Source organism: Choloepus didactylus, chromosome 21 (genome assembly GCF_015220235.1).
Source record: "Choloepus didactylus isolate mChoDid1 chromosome 21, mChoDid1.pri, whole genome shotgun sequence".
In the NCBI taxonomy this organism is placed as follows: Eukaryota; Metazoa; Chordata; class Mammalia; order Pilosa; family Megalonychidae; genus Choloepus; species Choloepus didactylus.
The window spans coordinates 37,745,935-37,764,027 of NC_051327.1; the positions used below are offsets into that span (position 1 = coordinate 37,745,935).

At 38.0% G+C, this 18,093-nt stretch overlaps 1 protein-coding gene across 4 annotated transcripts in view; it reads right to left on the reverse strand.

Annotated features, from left to right (window-relative positions):
* Window positions 1-17,361, reverse strand: part of GSPT1 (G1 to S phase transition 1) — a 29,973-nt gene extending 12,612 nt beyond the window's left edge. The window contains exons 1-7 of one of the 4 annotated variants that reach the window (XM_037815473.1): window positions 16,851-17,361; window positions 5,519-5,563; window positions 5,381-5,422; window positions 4,442-4,666; window positions 3,520-3,553; window positions 1,780-1,857; window positions 475-655 (exon numbers count right to left, since the gene is read on the reverse strand). In XM_037815473.1, coding sequence (XP_037671401.1) covers window positions 475-655; window positions 1,780-1,857; window positions 3,520-3,553; window positions 4,442-4,666; window positions 5,381-5,422; window positions 5,519-5,563; window positions 16,851-17,226 — 981 coding nt within the window. In that variant the 5' untranslated portion in view covers window positions 17,227-17,361. Of the gene's footprint in view, window positions 1-474; window positions 656-1,779; window positions 1,858-3,519; window positions 3,554-4,441; window positions 4,670-5,380; window positions 5,423-5,518; window positions 5,564-16,850 lie in introns of all 4 variants that reach the window. The other 3 variants (XM_037815472.1, XM_037815475.1, XM_037815474.1) reach the window with 3 other exon arrangements.
* Between the last annotated feature and the right edge of the window lie 732 nt (window positions 17,362-18,093).

The following is an 18,093-nucleotide window of genomic DNA, read 5'->3' on the forward strand; positions in this document are numbered from 1 at the left end:
TTTAAAATTTTGATGGTTTATGTTTAAGATTTTGATGATTTTCAGATTTTGGTAACCATTTCTTCCAAAATCTGGTGTGCCCGTGTATTATATAATTCAAAATGTATGTGATCCAGGGCCAGTACTTTGTCAAAATTGCAGAATGACCTTAAGGCCTAAAGGAAACAAATTATTTCTTATTCATCTTCGTACTGACATTACCTAGCACTGGTCTTGGCTTTTAGCAGACACTAAGTTCTGGCACAGCAATAGATAATAGATTAGTAAGCAATGTGAGAAAAAATTTGCAACATATTCATAAATAAGTCAAATTACAGAGATTTCCTGAGTAGATTACTCAAACTAAAATGTAAATTGTGACATGAACATTATTATGGTTCCCTGCCACCTGAATTCTTGCTTTTAGAAGGCAAACTCAAATAACTGAAATTCAGGTGGGGCTGCAACAAATACACAGATTGGAAAAACTCTTACCAGTACAGCCAGATCAGCTTGAGAAGCACCACCAATCATGTTTGGGACAAAACTCTTGTGACCAGGTGCATCTAGAATTGTGAAATGCTTTTTTTCTGTTTCAAAATAGGCACGACCCACTTCTACTGTTTTACCCTTATCTCGTTCTTCTTGATTTGTGTCTAAGGCCCAAGACAAATACCTGAAAGAATTTAAAAATATGAATACTGCTAAGAACCTGAGGGTTTTAAGCTCTCCTGTAATTAAAGGTGTAATTGATAACTTCTAGCTTTACATCCATCATGCAACATCTAAACTATGAACAGGATCGAGTGGAAATGAAAATTAAGAAAATAAAACTTGTATCATTGTGATTCAAACACCTGGAGCTTTCACATATCCACAGTCAATTATATATTCTAAAAGCAAACATTACTTATGAAAACAAGCTGACAATGTACACAAAAAGACTACTTTAGTTACCAATGCCAGTATCATTTTGAGTTCAGTAATAATAAGTTCCTTTTTTTTTTTTTTAAAATAATCAAAGGTTAACACAAATAATGGCTGTGTAGGGATAATTTTCAAAGGGTACTGAAATTAAAAGTAAAGGCCACTTACCTGCCATTTGGGAACAATGGTTACTTGCTAAAAATTATTTTACCACAAAAAAATTATTTACGTATAAACTTAAACCATCGATAATAGATGTTAGTTTAGGTTACCTCATCACCTGTACTTCATAGTATGTAATCTATTTTTTAATGGAACACCGATTATAAATTTTTTTCTCTTAATACAAAGGTATACAAATTAAAAAAAGAGTATCAATGTTCCATCCAGATTAAGGCCTGCTAATTTTTTCATAAAAGAATGTAACAAATAGATAAGTTTAGAAAGCAGAAAGAAGTTGACCCTTTCTCTCACCACTGAAAGGCAACCACTGTCAATAATATTCCATTCTTTCATTCCAGTGTTTATTTACATAGTTAATGATCATACCCTAAATACAATTGTTTCCAGCTTTCTCCCCAACTACAACCATAACTAAGTTTATTCCCAGTTATTACAAATTCTATAAATGTAATTTTCATTTAAATCAATCCATTCATCCATTTAATGACCCAACTGAATGGATGTTTTATAATTTATTCGAAATTTCCTACTGGATGTTTGGATAGTTTCCAAACTTTTGCTGTGTGGTTCTGACACCATTTTAGACCTTAGGAACTTATACTTTAATAGACTGCAAAAGCACTAAAAGCAGGCAGGGTTTCAGGGTTTCCTTAAAAGTAATTTTTATAGTGTCATACAAGTTTGCTATACCAAGTTTCTCTGTTTTTTTCTTTAGCTTCTCTTTCATATTTCTCAAGTGTCCTTTTGTCAACCATTCCAGTCAAATACCTGAAAAAGTTAAAGGGGGGAAAAAAAAGGAAAGAAGCAAGCACTTAATTACTCACAAATTACTCAGTGAAATCAGAAAAACTTTAAAGCCTTTAAGGTGAATTTCAACCCCAGAAAATAGCTATTTAATAAAACATATTAAATATTGACATCATGTACCCCCAACAGGATGCACTGAGAAGGGCATGTCTCTTCTTGCCCCAACGTGTATAACCTCAATCTGATTGTGAGAAAGCATCAGTCAAACCCAAATTGATGGACATTCTATAAAGTAACTGAACTGTAATCTTCAAATTATCAGGTTTATGAAAGACTGAAGAAATGTCACAGATTGGAGGAAACTAAGGAGACAGAACAAATAAATGCAGTGTAGAATTCAGGAACAGGAAAAGGGCATCAGTGGGAAAACTGCTGAAATACAAACAAGGTCTGTAGTCAATGAGTATTATACCAACATTAATTTCCTAGTTTTGATGATTGTATTATGGTTATGAAAGATGTTAACATTAGAGTAGGCTGAATGAAGGGCATATGGGAACTCTTTGTCCAGTTTTTGCAACCTTTTTGTAAGTCTAAAATTATTTCAGAATAAACGTTTTTTAAAAAGTAAATGTAACTACTCTATAAAAGAAAAAAATTCCAACTGTGTTATCTAGGCAATGGAATCTTACTAATACATTTCAGTACTTAATATTTTAAAAATATCACTTGTGAAAGTGAGATGATAATTTTAAAGTAATTTCTTGGTAATACCTGTTTCTCTTGACTCAATCCAAACCAAAGCCTTCCTATTCCTAGCTGTGATGTCTGTGTTCTCTATATAGTCATCTATAGAACACAGCAGTAGTCCTAACCACTTTAGTGTATAATGCCACTGAGAGGCCAATGAAACTTAGGGCCCCATCAACCAAAATATATACATTCCCATTAAAACACAATATCAAGAGAGTCCCACACTTCCATCCTTAGAACCTAGGTTACGGATCTCTTCTAAGAGTGTCTATAATGGAAATTTTAGGATTATTTAACTAGGCAAGACGATGATAAGCCCTCTATGTCCTCTGTTAACACAATTTAAGGAAATGGATCTAATTTAAAAGAGATTAAAAATTTAGGACCTTTTATTTATAAAGATTTTTCAATACTAGAATGTAGTATTAAAGGCCAATCACAGTATTTTCATACCTAGATAACTTGTGTAACATGACTAAAAAGTTTCTTAACATCTTACCTGCAAAGACAGCCTGACTACCTGTCTTTGATTAAATCCATGTAAATTTAAGTAGCTGATGAATGGGAAAAAAAAAAAAAAAAAACAGTTCCCCCCGATTCAAGAGCTGACTTTCATTATTCCCAAGTAAATTATATTCTAGGCAGATTAAGATTTCCTGTGATCTATGGTTCAACATTGGTTTTCTAAAAAAAGAAAAACTTAAAAAGACAGCTTTCAGAAACAAATTAATGTTCTGTGCGAGTCTGACAGTGATAACAAAAATACTAAGAATGATCACACTTAAAAAATTACTCAAGAACAGCCTTCCCTAAAGGGAATGTCAATTTTTAGTTAATTTTTCTTAACTTCATGTAAACATTTACAATGCCCAAACTTCATTCAATCAAGTTAACTCCTCAGCCTTTTATTCTTTAACAAAAAATACTTACATTATTTGTCCTCCAATGGTTGACTTGCCAGCGTCTAAAGTAAGAACAATATGTAAGCTATATATTTGTTTTTAAAAAACCAAAAAAAAACTATTACACACACTAACACAACTAAAAGTAACTTTTAGCATATATAATTAAATCTTGCAAAAACAAATGAACTATAATAGGAATTTTGGATATAAGCCCTAAGTAGTTAGTTACCTTCTCCCTTGGAAAATGAGGCTGCTAAGACCCCCCAAGGTTCAATAATAACTTAGAAATACTTTACTGATAAGGAAGAAAAGAAAAAAAATTTTTTTTAACAGATTGCTCCCTGAGTGTCAGCTAATAGAACAGCAACCACAGAATATAAATTTCCCAAGGGGAGCCTTAGAGGAGAGCAAAAGTGGCTAATAAGCTGTGAACTACATTTAGGTATTCTTCCTTTCATTTTTAGCAAATAGGATAGGTGTTCCTTTATAAACTAAAAGGAGTTCTTGCTACTAAAAAGTTGCATGGTGTATCATATGCAGAAAGAGGCAGAGATAAAAGAAAGAAAAGGCATATAATTTTAGTTTTTTTCTCACAATTTTAGGGATAGGTCAGATTAGAAAATATCTGAGTAAATTAAATATGTTTGTTAATGAGCCAACCTGACAAGCATCCACAAGTTACTCCAACTGATTAATTTATATCACTCAAAATTCAGCTTCCTAATAAGGTTAATTCCAAAAACTCAACAAATTAATGTACCCCTCTCCAACTTTTAAGGGCTAAGTAGCAGCAATTCTTTGCAGCTAAAAAATCTAGCAAATTAAAAATCAAAGCATTTTAGATCACTTTGGTTTCATTAAACATTCCAAGTAGCTAAATAAAAATCTATGTTTTATGTATCCAATAACTTTGGTCATTTCTTATCACTGCTATGAGTGCAACTTACCTACATGCCCAATGAATACTACATTTACATGTTCTTTTTTAGGAGCACCTGGTGGTGCAACCACAGATTTAGGTTTTGGTATTTCCTCTTCTTCCTCCATCATTTCTTGGGCATTTTCTTCTAGGGGCTTTCCGTCTCCCAAGGAACCATCCCTTGGCTCTGCTTCACTTATTTCTTCTTTGTGCTCCCATGATTCTTCTGGAGACATTTCTGTCTCTCCATTTTCTACTGAAATAAGACATTTTAACTTAGTATTCTAAAAAGACTTATAAAATACAGGCGCTTTTAAACAACAAATGGAACTTTGCTTATTCAGCTCCTTTCCCTAAAGTCCAGTGACATGTGAGCAGGAAAATCTCTTTCACAACAGAAATGGATAATGACTTTCAAGCTGGCTTCACTGCTACCATCAGAGAGCTTTGACTCAGAGACCACAAGAGAATGCTATTTTAACAAAGCTTCATTTTCATGAGATCAAACAAAATGCAAACAGGAGATCTGACATTCCTAACAGTCCTTTTATTCTAGTATCAAGATACACTGACGGGGGCGGGGGGGAGTTGAAAATCAGAGCACAGGAAAAATGTGAAAGGATTTAGGAGACATTTTTTTCCTCTTCATGTAATATCAACTTTAATAATCAAGGTAAAAAATCTTAAGAGTAATAAAATTACAAAAAAGGAAGGAAAATTTCCAAAGAAAATGGAACAAGTATAACTATTTAAGTTGACTTCAACATTCCTCCACTCAATTCTATTATATTTGCAGTCACTAAATATATTACAGCAGTGTTTATACCCAATTAGTTCTGCTTTCTAAACCCGGATAGCAATCAATGTCAGTCTTGATGCAGACATTACGGTATTCATAACACATTAGCACTTGAAATCTTGAGAGTGAAAGTTTCACATTACTGAATAGTCACAGAAATTTTCTTACCAACAGGTTCTGAAAGTTCCATGCTAACAGCTGAATTTGAACCTAAACAAGAAATTGAGATATAATATATACTTTACACACCATAGACAAGGTGGTTTCTCAATTAGATTTTTAAAGAGTCAAATCATAGAAAATTACCTTCATACAACAATGGCTGTTCCTCTTGAGAAGGTTCCACAGGTGCTGTTTAATAGAAATAAATTCTACAATTAAAAATGGAGAACTTTTACATCCATTTTATTTATCTTTGAAATACAGTAAAAATAGAAGTTCAATAACACAAAATCTTCAAAAATTCAGAACGATGGCAACTAACATAGGTTTTTCAAATTAGAAGTCTTTGTTAAACCTTTTTAAGAAGTTTTTATTTTGAGATAATTTCAAACTTACAGTACAGTTAAAGAGCTAATAAAAATCCCTCATATAGAATTCCAACATACCTCCTACCCAGATACTTAGATCTACCTATTTTTAACATTTTGTCATATTTACTATATCATTCTATCTATCCATTTGTCTGTCCATCTACCTATTCATCTACTTTCTAAACATTTGGGAGTAGTTCTATACATCATGCTCCTTGAATGCTTAATACTTGTATGTATATTTCCTAAGAACAATATTCAACCTATTTTTTTAAAAATCCACCAATCATAACCAATTTTAAAACATTTTCAGTAACTGAAATGTAATCATAAAATCATGCCTATTCTCTTGATTTGCTTTATAAACCCTTTCCTTCACGGGTATTGTAGAAGTACTCTCTGCAGCCCAGCACAGGTAAAAACAGTCAAGACTTTGCTCAATAAAAACACATCTATTTCTCTAGACTCTCTTGGTAACCCTCTAGCCTAAGAAGGCTATGATTAGCCCTTTTTCATGTGTCATAAACATACATTACCAAGATCCTTAAATAATTCAATTTAATATCAATAAAATAAACATTTGTATAAAGTCCCTGATGCATATAGACTGTTAAAGCATCCGCAGAAATGGTGATTCCAATGATGCCAGTTTTGTCCTATACTAGAATTCTAAGAGCAAGCAACAATCCAGTTTCCACAGTTGTCACACTACAAAATCTACTTATAACATCACTGGAAGAGATGTATGAGAAAACATATACTGATTTACAAACACGTAAGTTTGTTTTTATGTCCAGTAAATCTAAATGTTATTCCAATATGAAAGTGTCCTTACTTTAAAGAATCTCCAAGATGCAAAAAGACATTAGAATTGAGTCACAATGAACCATGCAGAGCAAGCCAAGTAATAAATAATCATTCATAACCCACAAAACTCATATTTAAAACCCCTGCCCAGAAAACATTAACACCTATAAGTCATAAATTGTTTGGGGCCTATTTATTTGACTTTACAATGGGGGTTTATTAGTCACAAATTTACAGTTCTAAGGCCATGAAAATGTTCCAATTAAGGCATCAATAGGATGATACCTTCTCTGAAGAAAGGTGATGGCATCTGGGATTCCTCTGTCACATGGGAAGGCACATGGCCCTCATCTGCTGTGGGCCCAATTTTTAATAACATTAAGTATTGAAGAAAGTAATTTCCCCTCCCTGATATGTAAAGGACAACCAAGTCTTTTTTCAGCAGAGAACTGACATGCTCAGTGTGTCACTGAGGAACATCATTATCATGGTATTTTGTAGAGGAACTGGAGTGGGAAAAATGCTGCAGGCAGGAAGAGCAGTTATCACTACAAGAAAGCATACCGTTAGCAAGCAGAACTAAAGGAGGGGTTGGGCACAAAAGATAATGGAGGCAACACAAACGGACAATTGTTGTATGGTTCCCTTTTTATGAAATATCTAGAATAAGCAAATTCATAAAAACAAAGTAGCTTAGAAGTTACCAGGGGCTGAGGGGAGGGGGTGGCTGGGGAGTTATTGTTCAATGGGTACAGAGTTTCTGTTTGGGGAATGAAAAAGTTTTGGTAATGGATGATGGTGATGGTAGCATAATATTGTATAAAGGCAAAATTTACAGGAGTAGGAAGAAGACTGAAAGGTCTAAGATTACTTCAACCTATGTGACTGGCATGATATTAACAAAAACGGGAAAAATCACTTGGACTAGGTTTAGAAGGGAACAGAATTGCACTTCAGACACAAGATTAACTTTTTTTTCATTTTCCTATTTCAAAGACAAGTTAAAGGCTAAAGTAAGGAAAAACACAGATTTCAGAGAAAGCGAGGCAGTGCTAAGTGAGTCAAGTTCATATGCCACCCTAGTGATGGAGGAGGCACTTGCAAGCTTGTCACCTACAAGTTGTGTGATGCAGCAGTTTCATCTGAATTATGGGAATGTATACCATCACCTGACAGGACTGCTAAGAACACTAAATGAGAAAATATTGTGTAGCGTCAATTATATAACTCCTGGCAACTAACAGATATTAAACAAATCATTGTCTCCACCCCCAATATGTAATAATATCAACTAACATGTAACAAGTATCTATTATGGGCCAGATGGGGACACAAAGCACTCCCATGTCCATATAGTGTTGGGGGTAGGGAAGTGGAAAATTACTATAACCAACAAATTTTTATGGAACCTCATGTGCTGATTGCTATCTCATTTAATGCTCCCAAAATGCTGTTATCATTACCATCTAATATTTGGGCATGTGAGAAGCAACTATGGGCTTTTCCAAGTTATGCAGGTGCCATCTTGCCCTTTCTGATATGCTTCCCATGGAAAACCATGCTAATAGTCTAACGAGTGGGTTATCGTGTACAGTAATAATGTGGCCCGGACTTTAAAGTAGAGGTTTCAAAACCAAACAGTACCTACATCGGATCACCTACTTACTTAAACTAACTCTTAGATTTACAAACAATATATACTCATAAGGCTGTGAGGCACTTTTCAGTACAGTGTCATCTGTTGTGAGACCATCTCCAGGGCTGCATAATACAGTGTAATTAAAATCTGTTCATAGTTTTGTTTTTCAATATGTCCATTTATAATACATTTGTCTTAAGACTGTAAAGTTAGAGAGACAGTGTCAAGTACCAAAAGTAATGACGTGCTTATAATATACATGTGATAATAGTGGTATTAAAGGGCCCAAGAATAAGAAGTTGACATAGGTTCTCTACAGTGAAAAAAAGCTGTCCTTGAAACATCCAGACCATGCACCACATTATAAAATTAATGGCAATGCTGGCACCACTTGTGAACTGTTTGTTTTTGGACTACTAAAGCAGAAAAATCAGATATAGCAAGATGGTGTTTAAATTTAAACATCTCAATATGGTTGTGCCCAGTTACCACATAAACACAAACAACCCTTAATCATTCCCTCTACTCTGGTCTTATTCCTAATGTACGTGATACCCAGATTTTAGTTTGCTGTTAATGAGCCTGAGCTTAGACTTCTACCAAACTCAGTCATTTGTTCATGGTTAAAGAAAACAGATTTCTTCAGTTCTGCATGGTTCACATCTGCTAGTGAAAGAGAAGGTGGAAAACTTCCCCAGGAATAAAATTATGGTTTTGTATTTTCAACTTTAGCTCCTTGTCCAAAAACACACCCTTATCAAGTGTTCAAAAGAAAAACAATTCTAATAAATGGGAAAGTTGTTGATGTGTAACCACCATACCCCAAATTAAAAGAAGCAACTAGTACTATAGTTTATGATAAAGATTAATGAATCAGCTGTGATACTAGGTACATTACCACAAAGTTTAAAACAAGATATGAAAAGACTTCACCAGAAGTCAGTTGGGCAACAGCACTAGTTATGGTTTGACCCAGATAATGACCTGTGTATTAAGATTATTACTCAAGATTTGATCATGGTGAAAAAAGTCAAGGCACAAAAATCACATATTGTATGACTCCATTTATATGAAATATCCAGAACAAGCAAATCCATACAGGCAGAAAGCAGACTGGTGGTTACCAGGGGCTGAGGGAGGGGGAAATGGGAAGTAACTGCTTAGTAGGTCAGGGTTTGTTTCAGGTGATGAAAAAGTTCTGGAACTAGACAGTGGTAGCGGTTGTACAAGATTATCAATGTACTGAATTGTCTTCTTTAAAATGGTTAATAGTTAATTCTACATTATATAAATTTCATAATTTTTTAAAGTACATTTAAAGATCTGATCATGAATCAAAGGACCTGAACATAGAAAATCTTCCTCTGCCAGCTCATCAGTACAGCACAAATCATTTAAGTCCATACATATGGCAGGCAGAGAGCTATGTGTTTTAAACACAAATGTTTTCGCCAATCCTTGAAAAGTGCTTAATCTATGTATTTCATAAATGAGCAATTTAAATATATACTGCTTTAGATACAAAAATAATCTTTACTTGCTTCATACATATTAAACAGCAATAAATGTTTAAAAAATAATCATCCTAACTAAAATTTCTTAGTCCTGTTAGCTAAATGGTACTCATTATAGGAAAAAACAAAAACAACTTAATGCTGTCAAAGAAGTCACAAATATCTTACATTGCATGGAAGTGAGAAATATGCACAACAGAATTCTGTCCAGTACATTTTCTGCAGTGTTGGAAATGTTCTATACCCGAGCTGTCTAATATGATAGTCACTAGCCACATGTGGTTATTAAGCACTTGAAACATGGTATGGTGACCAACAAACTTATATTTAATTTTAATTAAATTTAAGTAGCCTCACATGGCTACCATACTGGACACTCAGCTCTAGCCTCTCTTAAGGATACTCCTTAATTGTGGTACACACTTACCGTATCTGATTTTCCACGTCTATTCCATTCTACCTGTACCCCACTTCCCATCTACCCTTCCCCATCCTGAAGAGCTAAGACTGATCTCTCTGAACTCATTCTAGGATGTGATACTTCTTTCAATTACAGGTACTCATAGATATGTCTTAGATCTTGTTCTCTCAATTATAAACTTCCAAAATGACTGTAGTTTTCTGGAACACAGGAAATTTTTTTCCCCTTTACTCTTTGTAGCCTCCGCATTTTGACACAATGGGTTGTACAGAATAAATGCACAATCAACTTTTACTGAATTAACTTCTGCAGTTTCCTTTTGATTTTCATAGGTCACTAATTCCTGGTAGTCTTATCACTTCACTTTTCTCACCATCCCTGGGGCTTCTGTATATATATTTACTGCATTTTCATTAGGGTTCAATAGAGTAAAAGCACTTACATGTGCCACCTTTTTTAGAAGGGGCTAAAGAAACACTGTATTCAAGAGATGTTAAAGCACAGCTCGAGTAGGGAACTAGAAATTCTCCAACACTCAGGTGATCATTTAGTCTTACCAAAATTGCATGCTAAGGTATTTTTCTCCCATAAACAATACTGGAAATTAGTAAAAGCAGATATCAGAAAGAGAAGCCCACAGAACACATACAAATGTCAATGGTTTTGCCTTAATTGCCTAACACACTAAAAATAAAACGGCACAATGTTACAGACAGTGGCAAACACAGCTGTTTAAAGTATTTTACATCATCATTTTCTAAAATGTAGAAAGGCAATTTTGAAATATTATTTTAAATTAGAGAACTGCTTACTTATGACAATGTCAACTCTGCTACTACCAAGACAAAATAGAAACACTGCTGTAACAATGCCATAATCCAAACTCATGGGCCCATTTCTGTAAAAGCATCTCAGCTAGAAAGACCTTTTAATATTAAATCACAAGGAAAGCATAGCAGTTACCACTGCTAGAATAAGCTTTGAAATCAGACCTAGATTCTAATCCTAGCTCCTCCATTAATTAATGAATGTGCCCTTGATAAGTTATTTAACCTTATGAGCCTTAATTTTCTCATCTTTAAAATGGGTCAACAGTATCTCTACCTCAAGATTAAATGGTAAGAGCACATTAAAGCACAATGTAATTGCTCATTAAATTAATTATCACCACAAGCATTTAAAAGCCAATAATAATTACAAAAACCTTTAAGAATGAAACATAAGAAAGGCAAATTCCAGAGTCATTCTCTCAAAAAAAAAAAAAAAAAAAAAAAAAAAAATCCGTGCTGGTTGTGGTAGTCCTTGCAGTAATTACCTCTAGGCATGCCCTTATTTCCTTTATTAAACAGCATGGTGGGGTGGAGAGAGCACTAAACTAGCAGTTGGCAAATTTGGATTCTAGACTCAACTGTATCATTAACTCTGTGAGTGATCTTAGGCATTCACTTAGCATGTCTAGGCTTCAATTTCTTTATCCGAAAATGAGGAGACTGTATTACTACCAGAGTCATTTCCAGCTTCAACATTCTAAGAACCTGTTTAGTCGGTCGCTAAAGAAATGCCACACATCAACCTGATTAGACTTTCTGTAGAATAACTAATATTCCACAAACAACTCTAAGACAGTCTTGTTTATGATTTCTATCCCATCTACTTCAAAAATAATTTGAAATATATTTAAAATACACAAATTAAAACATTTCAGACAGCCCCAATAAGGTACAAAAATAACAGAAAAACATCTTTGTGCTACCAAAATCAACGACCCGAAGGATAATGGACACAGTCTGCTTAGTAGCATGATAGCACACTCGAGTTCTATAGAAACAGTCAGTGGGAAATTAGAAAGACTGCCCCAACAACATTCAAAGGTATGCAGTTTTGGTGTTTTTTCCCCCAAGTGAAGTGACATATAATTAATTATCTAGTTGGAATGTGGTTTGGAATTTAGCGTCACCACTCATAGGCTAGGCTAGTAAAAAATGCTTGGGAAATCCTTACTAAGTGTTTCTCTCACCTGGAAAGTAGAATTTATAATGGAGTACTGTAACAACCAGGTTTCCTTAGAATGAAGTCATTTATGGAAAGACCAAATCCATCTACAGCCCAGCCATGCTTTGTTAAAATCTATCTAAAGCAAGGACAAAACTTTTAACAATTGACAGCTTAAAAACAGAGTCCAGGACCTCAGAATAATGCAGAACCTTTAACTAGTGGCGAAGTTCTTGCTTTCCAAAGATCTTAAAGAAATGCGGGTAGAATGATGAAATTCCAATAGCTGGAATCACAGTAACCAAACTCACTGCTGTTTGATATGAAAGAGAAGACAGCAAATAATTAAGACAACCAGTGCTCTCTTTGGCAAACTTAAATAAACACACACAATCAGGCTGAATTATATGATATATGAATATCTCAATTTAAAAAATAGACCATAAAAACAAGTAAAACAGTATGAGGTATTCACTAAGAACACTTAGCAGAAAATAGGCATATCTATAGTTTGACGATTGATGATTAGTATGACAAGAGTGAAATGATACACATTAGGGAACCTATAAGCAAACCCTCTTCTCTACTTGGAATGTCCTCTACTCTCTTCTTGTGACCTCCAAAGATACTGTGTCTTCCATTAGAGCACACTAGGTATTTGCCCTATTTCCCTTTCTAGACTCCTTGAAGACCACAATTTATTCATCTTGGTGTCACTTCAAGTGCCTACCACAACATCCTGCATTATGTAGGCAGGCAAATGTCTGTTAATTAACTGCCAGTACATATATCTGAGCAAAACCAGAGATTTCACATTTCAAAAATATTTCATTCTAATACTGCTAATCATTTTTATTCCTTTTTCTCTAACCAGAAAGACAATACTATTATAACATTTGAAACAGTTCCTCCCAAGCAAAGAAAAGCAAGCAAAACAAAGCTTAAACTTTGTCCACTACATTACCCTAACTCGCCTAGTAAATTTAAATTGTTATCTTTTCATGGAGTACAATTCCAGAAAAGGGTGACAAATAAACAAGGAACAAAAGAATGCAGTAAGCTGTGCACCTGCTCCAGAAAGGGATACCTTCCTTCCCAGTAAAAATTTCTAGCAGTTTAAACAGCTGCTCAACACTGCCCAGCACTAGTTGATACCCTCACTTGTTCCCTAAATCCTCACTGCTCAGGCCTCAAACATGTAACCCCATGAAACCAAAGTCCAAATCCAATCATCTAAAAATCAGTAAGTCAAACCAGGAAAAGAAGTAACTAAAAACCAAACGCACTGAAGTACTCAGTGTGACAGACATTCTGGGAACCAACTATACTTTTCACTGATCTCTTCCTCCTACTCTATTCCATTTACTGTCCCAATGAAGCCTGAAAAAAGCCTTTATATTAGAACTGTTTCTGCAGGCATTTCAGTCTTCTGGAAAAGAGAAACAAACCTCCAGCCAAGAACCTCAGCTATCACCTACCCTTCAGTAGGTATCATTTACTATAACAGTAAAGTGTAAGAACCCCTATGGACAAAACAGTCTTTACTTTGACTTTAGATCTTCTCTACTCTTGTGGCCCTGAAGAATAATTTGAGAATAATCAGTGATTACAAGTGGTAATGGCTGCACAACACTGTGAATATACTAAAAACCAATGAGCTGTACCCTTTAAAACAGTGAACTTTATATGTGAATTACATATCATTTTTTTTTAAAATGCAAAATATAGTATTTTGGAGATGTTTCCTCTCCTGAGAACTGCTTGTTTTATTCTGTATTCATTAAAGGCAGAGTTTTGAGAGGCCCTGAGGGTGGGATGATGGAAGGAACACTACACCAATACTTTGGCTGTTCTACAAGTCCAAGTAACCTTGACTATTTATCTAACATTGCAAAACCTCCTTTCTTGTCTAGCAATGTAAAAGCTGAACTAAATGCAAACTGGAACTTAATGTAAGTACATTCTATAGGAGAAAATGTTTATTCTACTACACATAGCCTTGTCTTCAACATTTTCATTCATCTTTGGGCCTAATGAAGAGAATCACTTACCAATTTACTTGAATTCATAGAGAACTGCATCAATACTTAAATGGGCTCCACTAATCATTTCTTTGGAAACCTGTATTCTTAAAATTTTGAAAACATGCAAGGCCAACAATGAGTCCCAAGTTCTAAACTTGAGATGGCTAGAGAAGGGCGTAATCAGGAGTCCTCCAGTGAAAGTGAAGGACACTTAGCACAAAAGCATCTTCCTTGAACTGACTGCTCAAGGCAGCAATAAAGGTATTTCAAAAAGAAAAAAACAAACTAACCAGCCTATTTTCAGGAAAAAATGATGGCTATTCATCCAAAACAATCACCTTTAAAACAGCCATTCTTAGCACTTTGATCTCCAGGATCCTTCAAAAGCTCTCCTGATACCTAGTTAAAAAACACACCCACCTCAAATTTCAGCTATGGCTTAATAAAAGTAAACATGTTACACCTATTATTGTCCATTTCCTTACTATAAAACAACTTGTGAACTTTATGGTTCCCCCTTTGTACGTTTCAGTCTTAGTGTTCTTTCCAGTTTTTCCCCTGCTTTCTTGCTTCCTAGCCTAATTCTCTAATGGTGGCATTTTGTGGACCTTTATGGGACAGAACATGCAATCCCACAGTCCCATGTATCTCTGGACCTCAATTTAGAAAACCCGTACTTTTCCAAATAGACAGTTTAGTTTCAGCATAATTTAACATTAACTGGCATTTTGTAGAAGCAGCTGGTAAAGTCAATAACACCAAAACAAAGTTTCTGATATAAAAACAAAAAGTTGCCCATAATGTAGGGACTTTTCTTCTTGACAACCACTTCTCTACACATTTTTATATCTCCAACTTCTGATAGTGTCAAAGAGAAAAGGATTAAGAATAAAACTGCAAATCAGCAAATATGAAGAAGAGAAGACAGCCCTTCTTAGTCAGAGGTAATGCCTGGTCACTCAACAATGATTACCATTCCAGACCACTGCTCTGTGGATGGTTATCCGTCAATGACTATCTGGCAGATGACCAGACAGGCTGCAAATGGGGCCCTAAGTCTAGTCAAGTGTTGTCAGTGGCCCCAGAGCAAGAAGGGAGGGGCAAGGCAGAAAATGGCTAAATAAATGGAATTTATAAGATAAGTTGTATGGGGGGAGGGGGCTTTGGCACTTTTAGGAGCTGGTAAATGAACTAGGCAAAATGACTTGATCTGCGCAAAAAAATAAAAGCTAAGCTTTGATTGTATGGTATGTGAATTTATCTCAAAACTGCTTAAAGAACAAACAAAACTAAGCTTCCTTGTTCAAAAGGAAAACACCAATCATCCACAGTCAGTAAAACAACAAAATCTAAACTTTCCGCTGCCCTGTGTGCTCACATACAAATACTTCCCAAAAATATTTCTCCAAACCCTAATCTTCTGCCTCCAGAGAGCAAACTATAGCAAAAGTTTCCAAAGCAAGTAAATTCCTAGAGCACTTTTATGATGTCCACTTATCTTTAAGAACTACTGTAATACTGTAATATAGAGAGAAATCAACAAATTGCCTTCGCTTAAAATGAGCTAGGAAAGTCTGTGATGCAGCCCACAATGCCCCACTAAATAATGAGATATTCAGCTTTTTCCTTTTTTTCTTTAAACCAATACTTAAAGTTCCTAAAATAAGTATCATTAAATAGAGAGAATACTTAAAGTTGACTCATTTGACATTCCTTCAAAATCAGTACCTGGAAGCACTTAAAGCAGCCCCTAAACATGGGAAGATTTTGAGAGACCAAACTTAACCTGAAATTATATTATGTGTATTAGCTATGGACAGAAAGGTACGTGACAACTACTAAATTGTAACCAATGCTCAAGTGTCCGAAGAAATGGACTAGATTACTAACACCTCGTGAACACAAAGACAGAGTTATACCGAGCAACCTGAACAAGGTAAATGATTTTAAAGCAATAAAAATTCGAAACGTGTCACTGACAAAGGGGAAAAGCCATGCCCTTAATCTAAGTCCTCCCTAAGAAAAAGGGCACAAAAATCCACGCAGTTTCCTATCACACATTTATATTAAAATGATGAACGCTAACTTTATGACACTTTGTGAACTTCATAAGCACAAAAAAAACTAAGAATGAAAACGATCTTTGTATTGATAGCCAACAGTTTCTGCCCGATCACAAGACTGCAGTGCATCTTGGGATTCCTTCAGGACGGTTCGGTGCCATTGATATTTAAAACGTAATTACAGTTTCAATAATAGACGTTGCAGCAAAGGAAGATATTTAGATTAGGCCTAAGGTGAAGTGAAAATTCAAGCATTTATCCTCCCCAACTCTTCGGATCTCTCAACGCCCACCCGACCGAAGGCTGGCTCCATCTGTCCTCACCACCCGGCCTCGTGGCACCCTTCGGCCACGGTCCCATACGGTTCCCATTTCCAGGGGGAAGCTGGGGCCCCGGGGGTCGGGGAAGGGCGGGCCCTAGCACCGCCGGTTCTCCCCCGCGCGCTGCCCCACGCAGGCCGGCTCCCGGCCTCTCCACCCAGACCTGCCGGCTCCGGGCGCCGCTGTCAGCGCCCCACACACGTGCCGACCGGGCCCCTGCGTGGCGCGCCGGCCGCCCCACCCCCACCCATGTGGGCTGCGGGGCTCCGGTCGGCTGCTCCCGCCCTCCGAGGTCAGCTTCCTCCCGAGCCCGGGGCTATCCCACCTCCCGGCCCTTTACCCGAAGGGCCTCCCGCGCCGCAGCCGGCTCCGTGGTTGTTGGCGGTGGCGCCAGGTGGGGTTGGTGGCGGCTGGGCCGGACCCCGCAGAAAGGACGGCACGAATTCGGCGGCATGGACGTTGGGCACGAAAGGTTTGGCGTTGACGTTGAGCTGCCGGCTGAAGGCCGCGCTGAGGTGATCATGCTGGGCCTCAGCCGCCGCCGCCGCCAGGGAGGTGCCGCCGCCGCAAGGGCCCGGCCCGGGGGCTTCCATGTCCGCCTGGTCCCAGCAGTCGGGGGCCGAGTCGCTGCTGCTACTGCTGCTACCGCCGCCACCGCCGCCGCCGCCGCCGCCGCCGCCGCCGCCGCTGCCCGGATCCATGATCGGGGGGGCCGTGTGTGTGGTGAAGAGAGGGCGGGAAATGGAGGCGGGGGCGATGGGCCGGGAAGGAACAGGCCGCGCTGAGCGAGCGAAGGCGGCGAGGCAGAAGGGCCGGGGCTTAGCGACACAATCCCAGGCGTCTCTGTGGCGGCAGCTCCAGTCCCGACTCCGCACTCACGACGGCGGCGGCGGCGGCGGCGGCGGCGTCTCAACCCTCCTCCTCGTGTGTGCAAGCGGATCTCCTCCCACCCAGCCCCAACCACCCCCGACAGCCTCCCCGCCAACCCCACGCCCGGCGCAGATTGACCCCTCGCCGCCACCCGTACCTTCGGCTCGGTAGTTCTCGGCCCTGTCCGCCCCAGTTTCCGGCAATGAAGAGTGGCAGAAGGCGGAACTACGAGTTCCGGCAGTGCCAGCGCTGACCCCGCTGCGGTTTTCCCAGAGACCGATGGGAATCGAAGTTCGGAGTGCCGGACGCAACCGGAAGCGGCTCGGGCTTGGGCTCCCGGCAGGCCGCGCGAGGAGGCGGAGGTCGGGCCGACGCTTGGCGGCCCCACCTGTCACCGGGTGGGGTCGGGGGCAGGCCCTGGCGACTCGGCTCTGGGCTGAGGACGGCGAGTCTTTCAGCGCGAGTCTTTCAGGTCCACTAGGTCCTGTTAGGCACAGGGTGTGGTAAACGGACAGCAGCTGCAACGTGGAGCAACGTGTTCTGCGCTCCTGAAAATCCCTTTCCTTTCACCACCCTTCCTGCCTTCTCTGCCTCATTGTCTCCCTACCTCGTTCCTTTTTGCTCCACCTTTCTTCTCCCCACCCCCGGCCAGATTTTGAAGACGACGCGGAGCGTCTTCCATTTGATGTATTCATTCG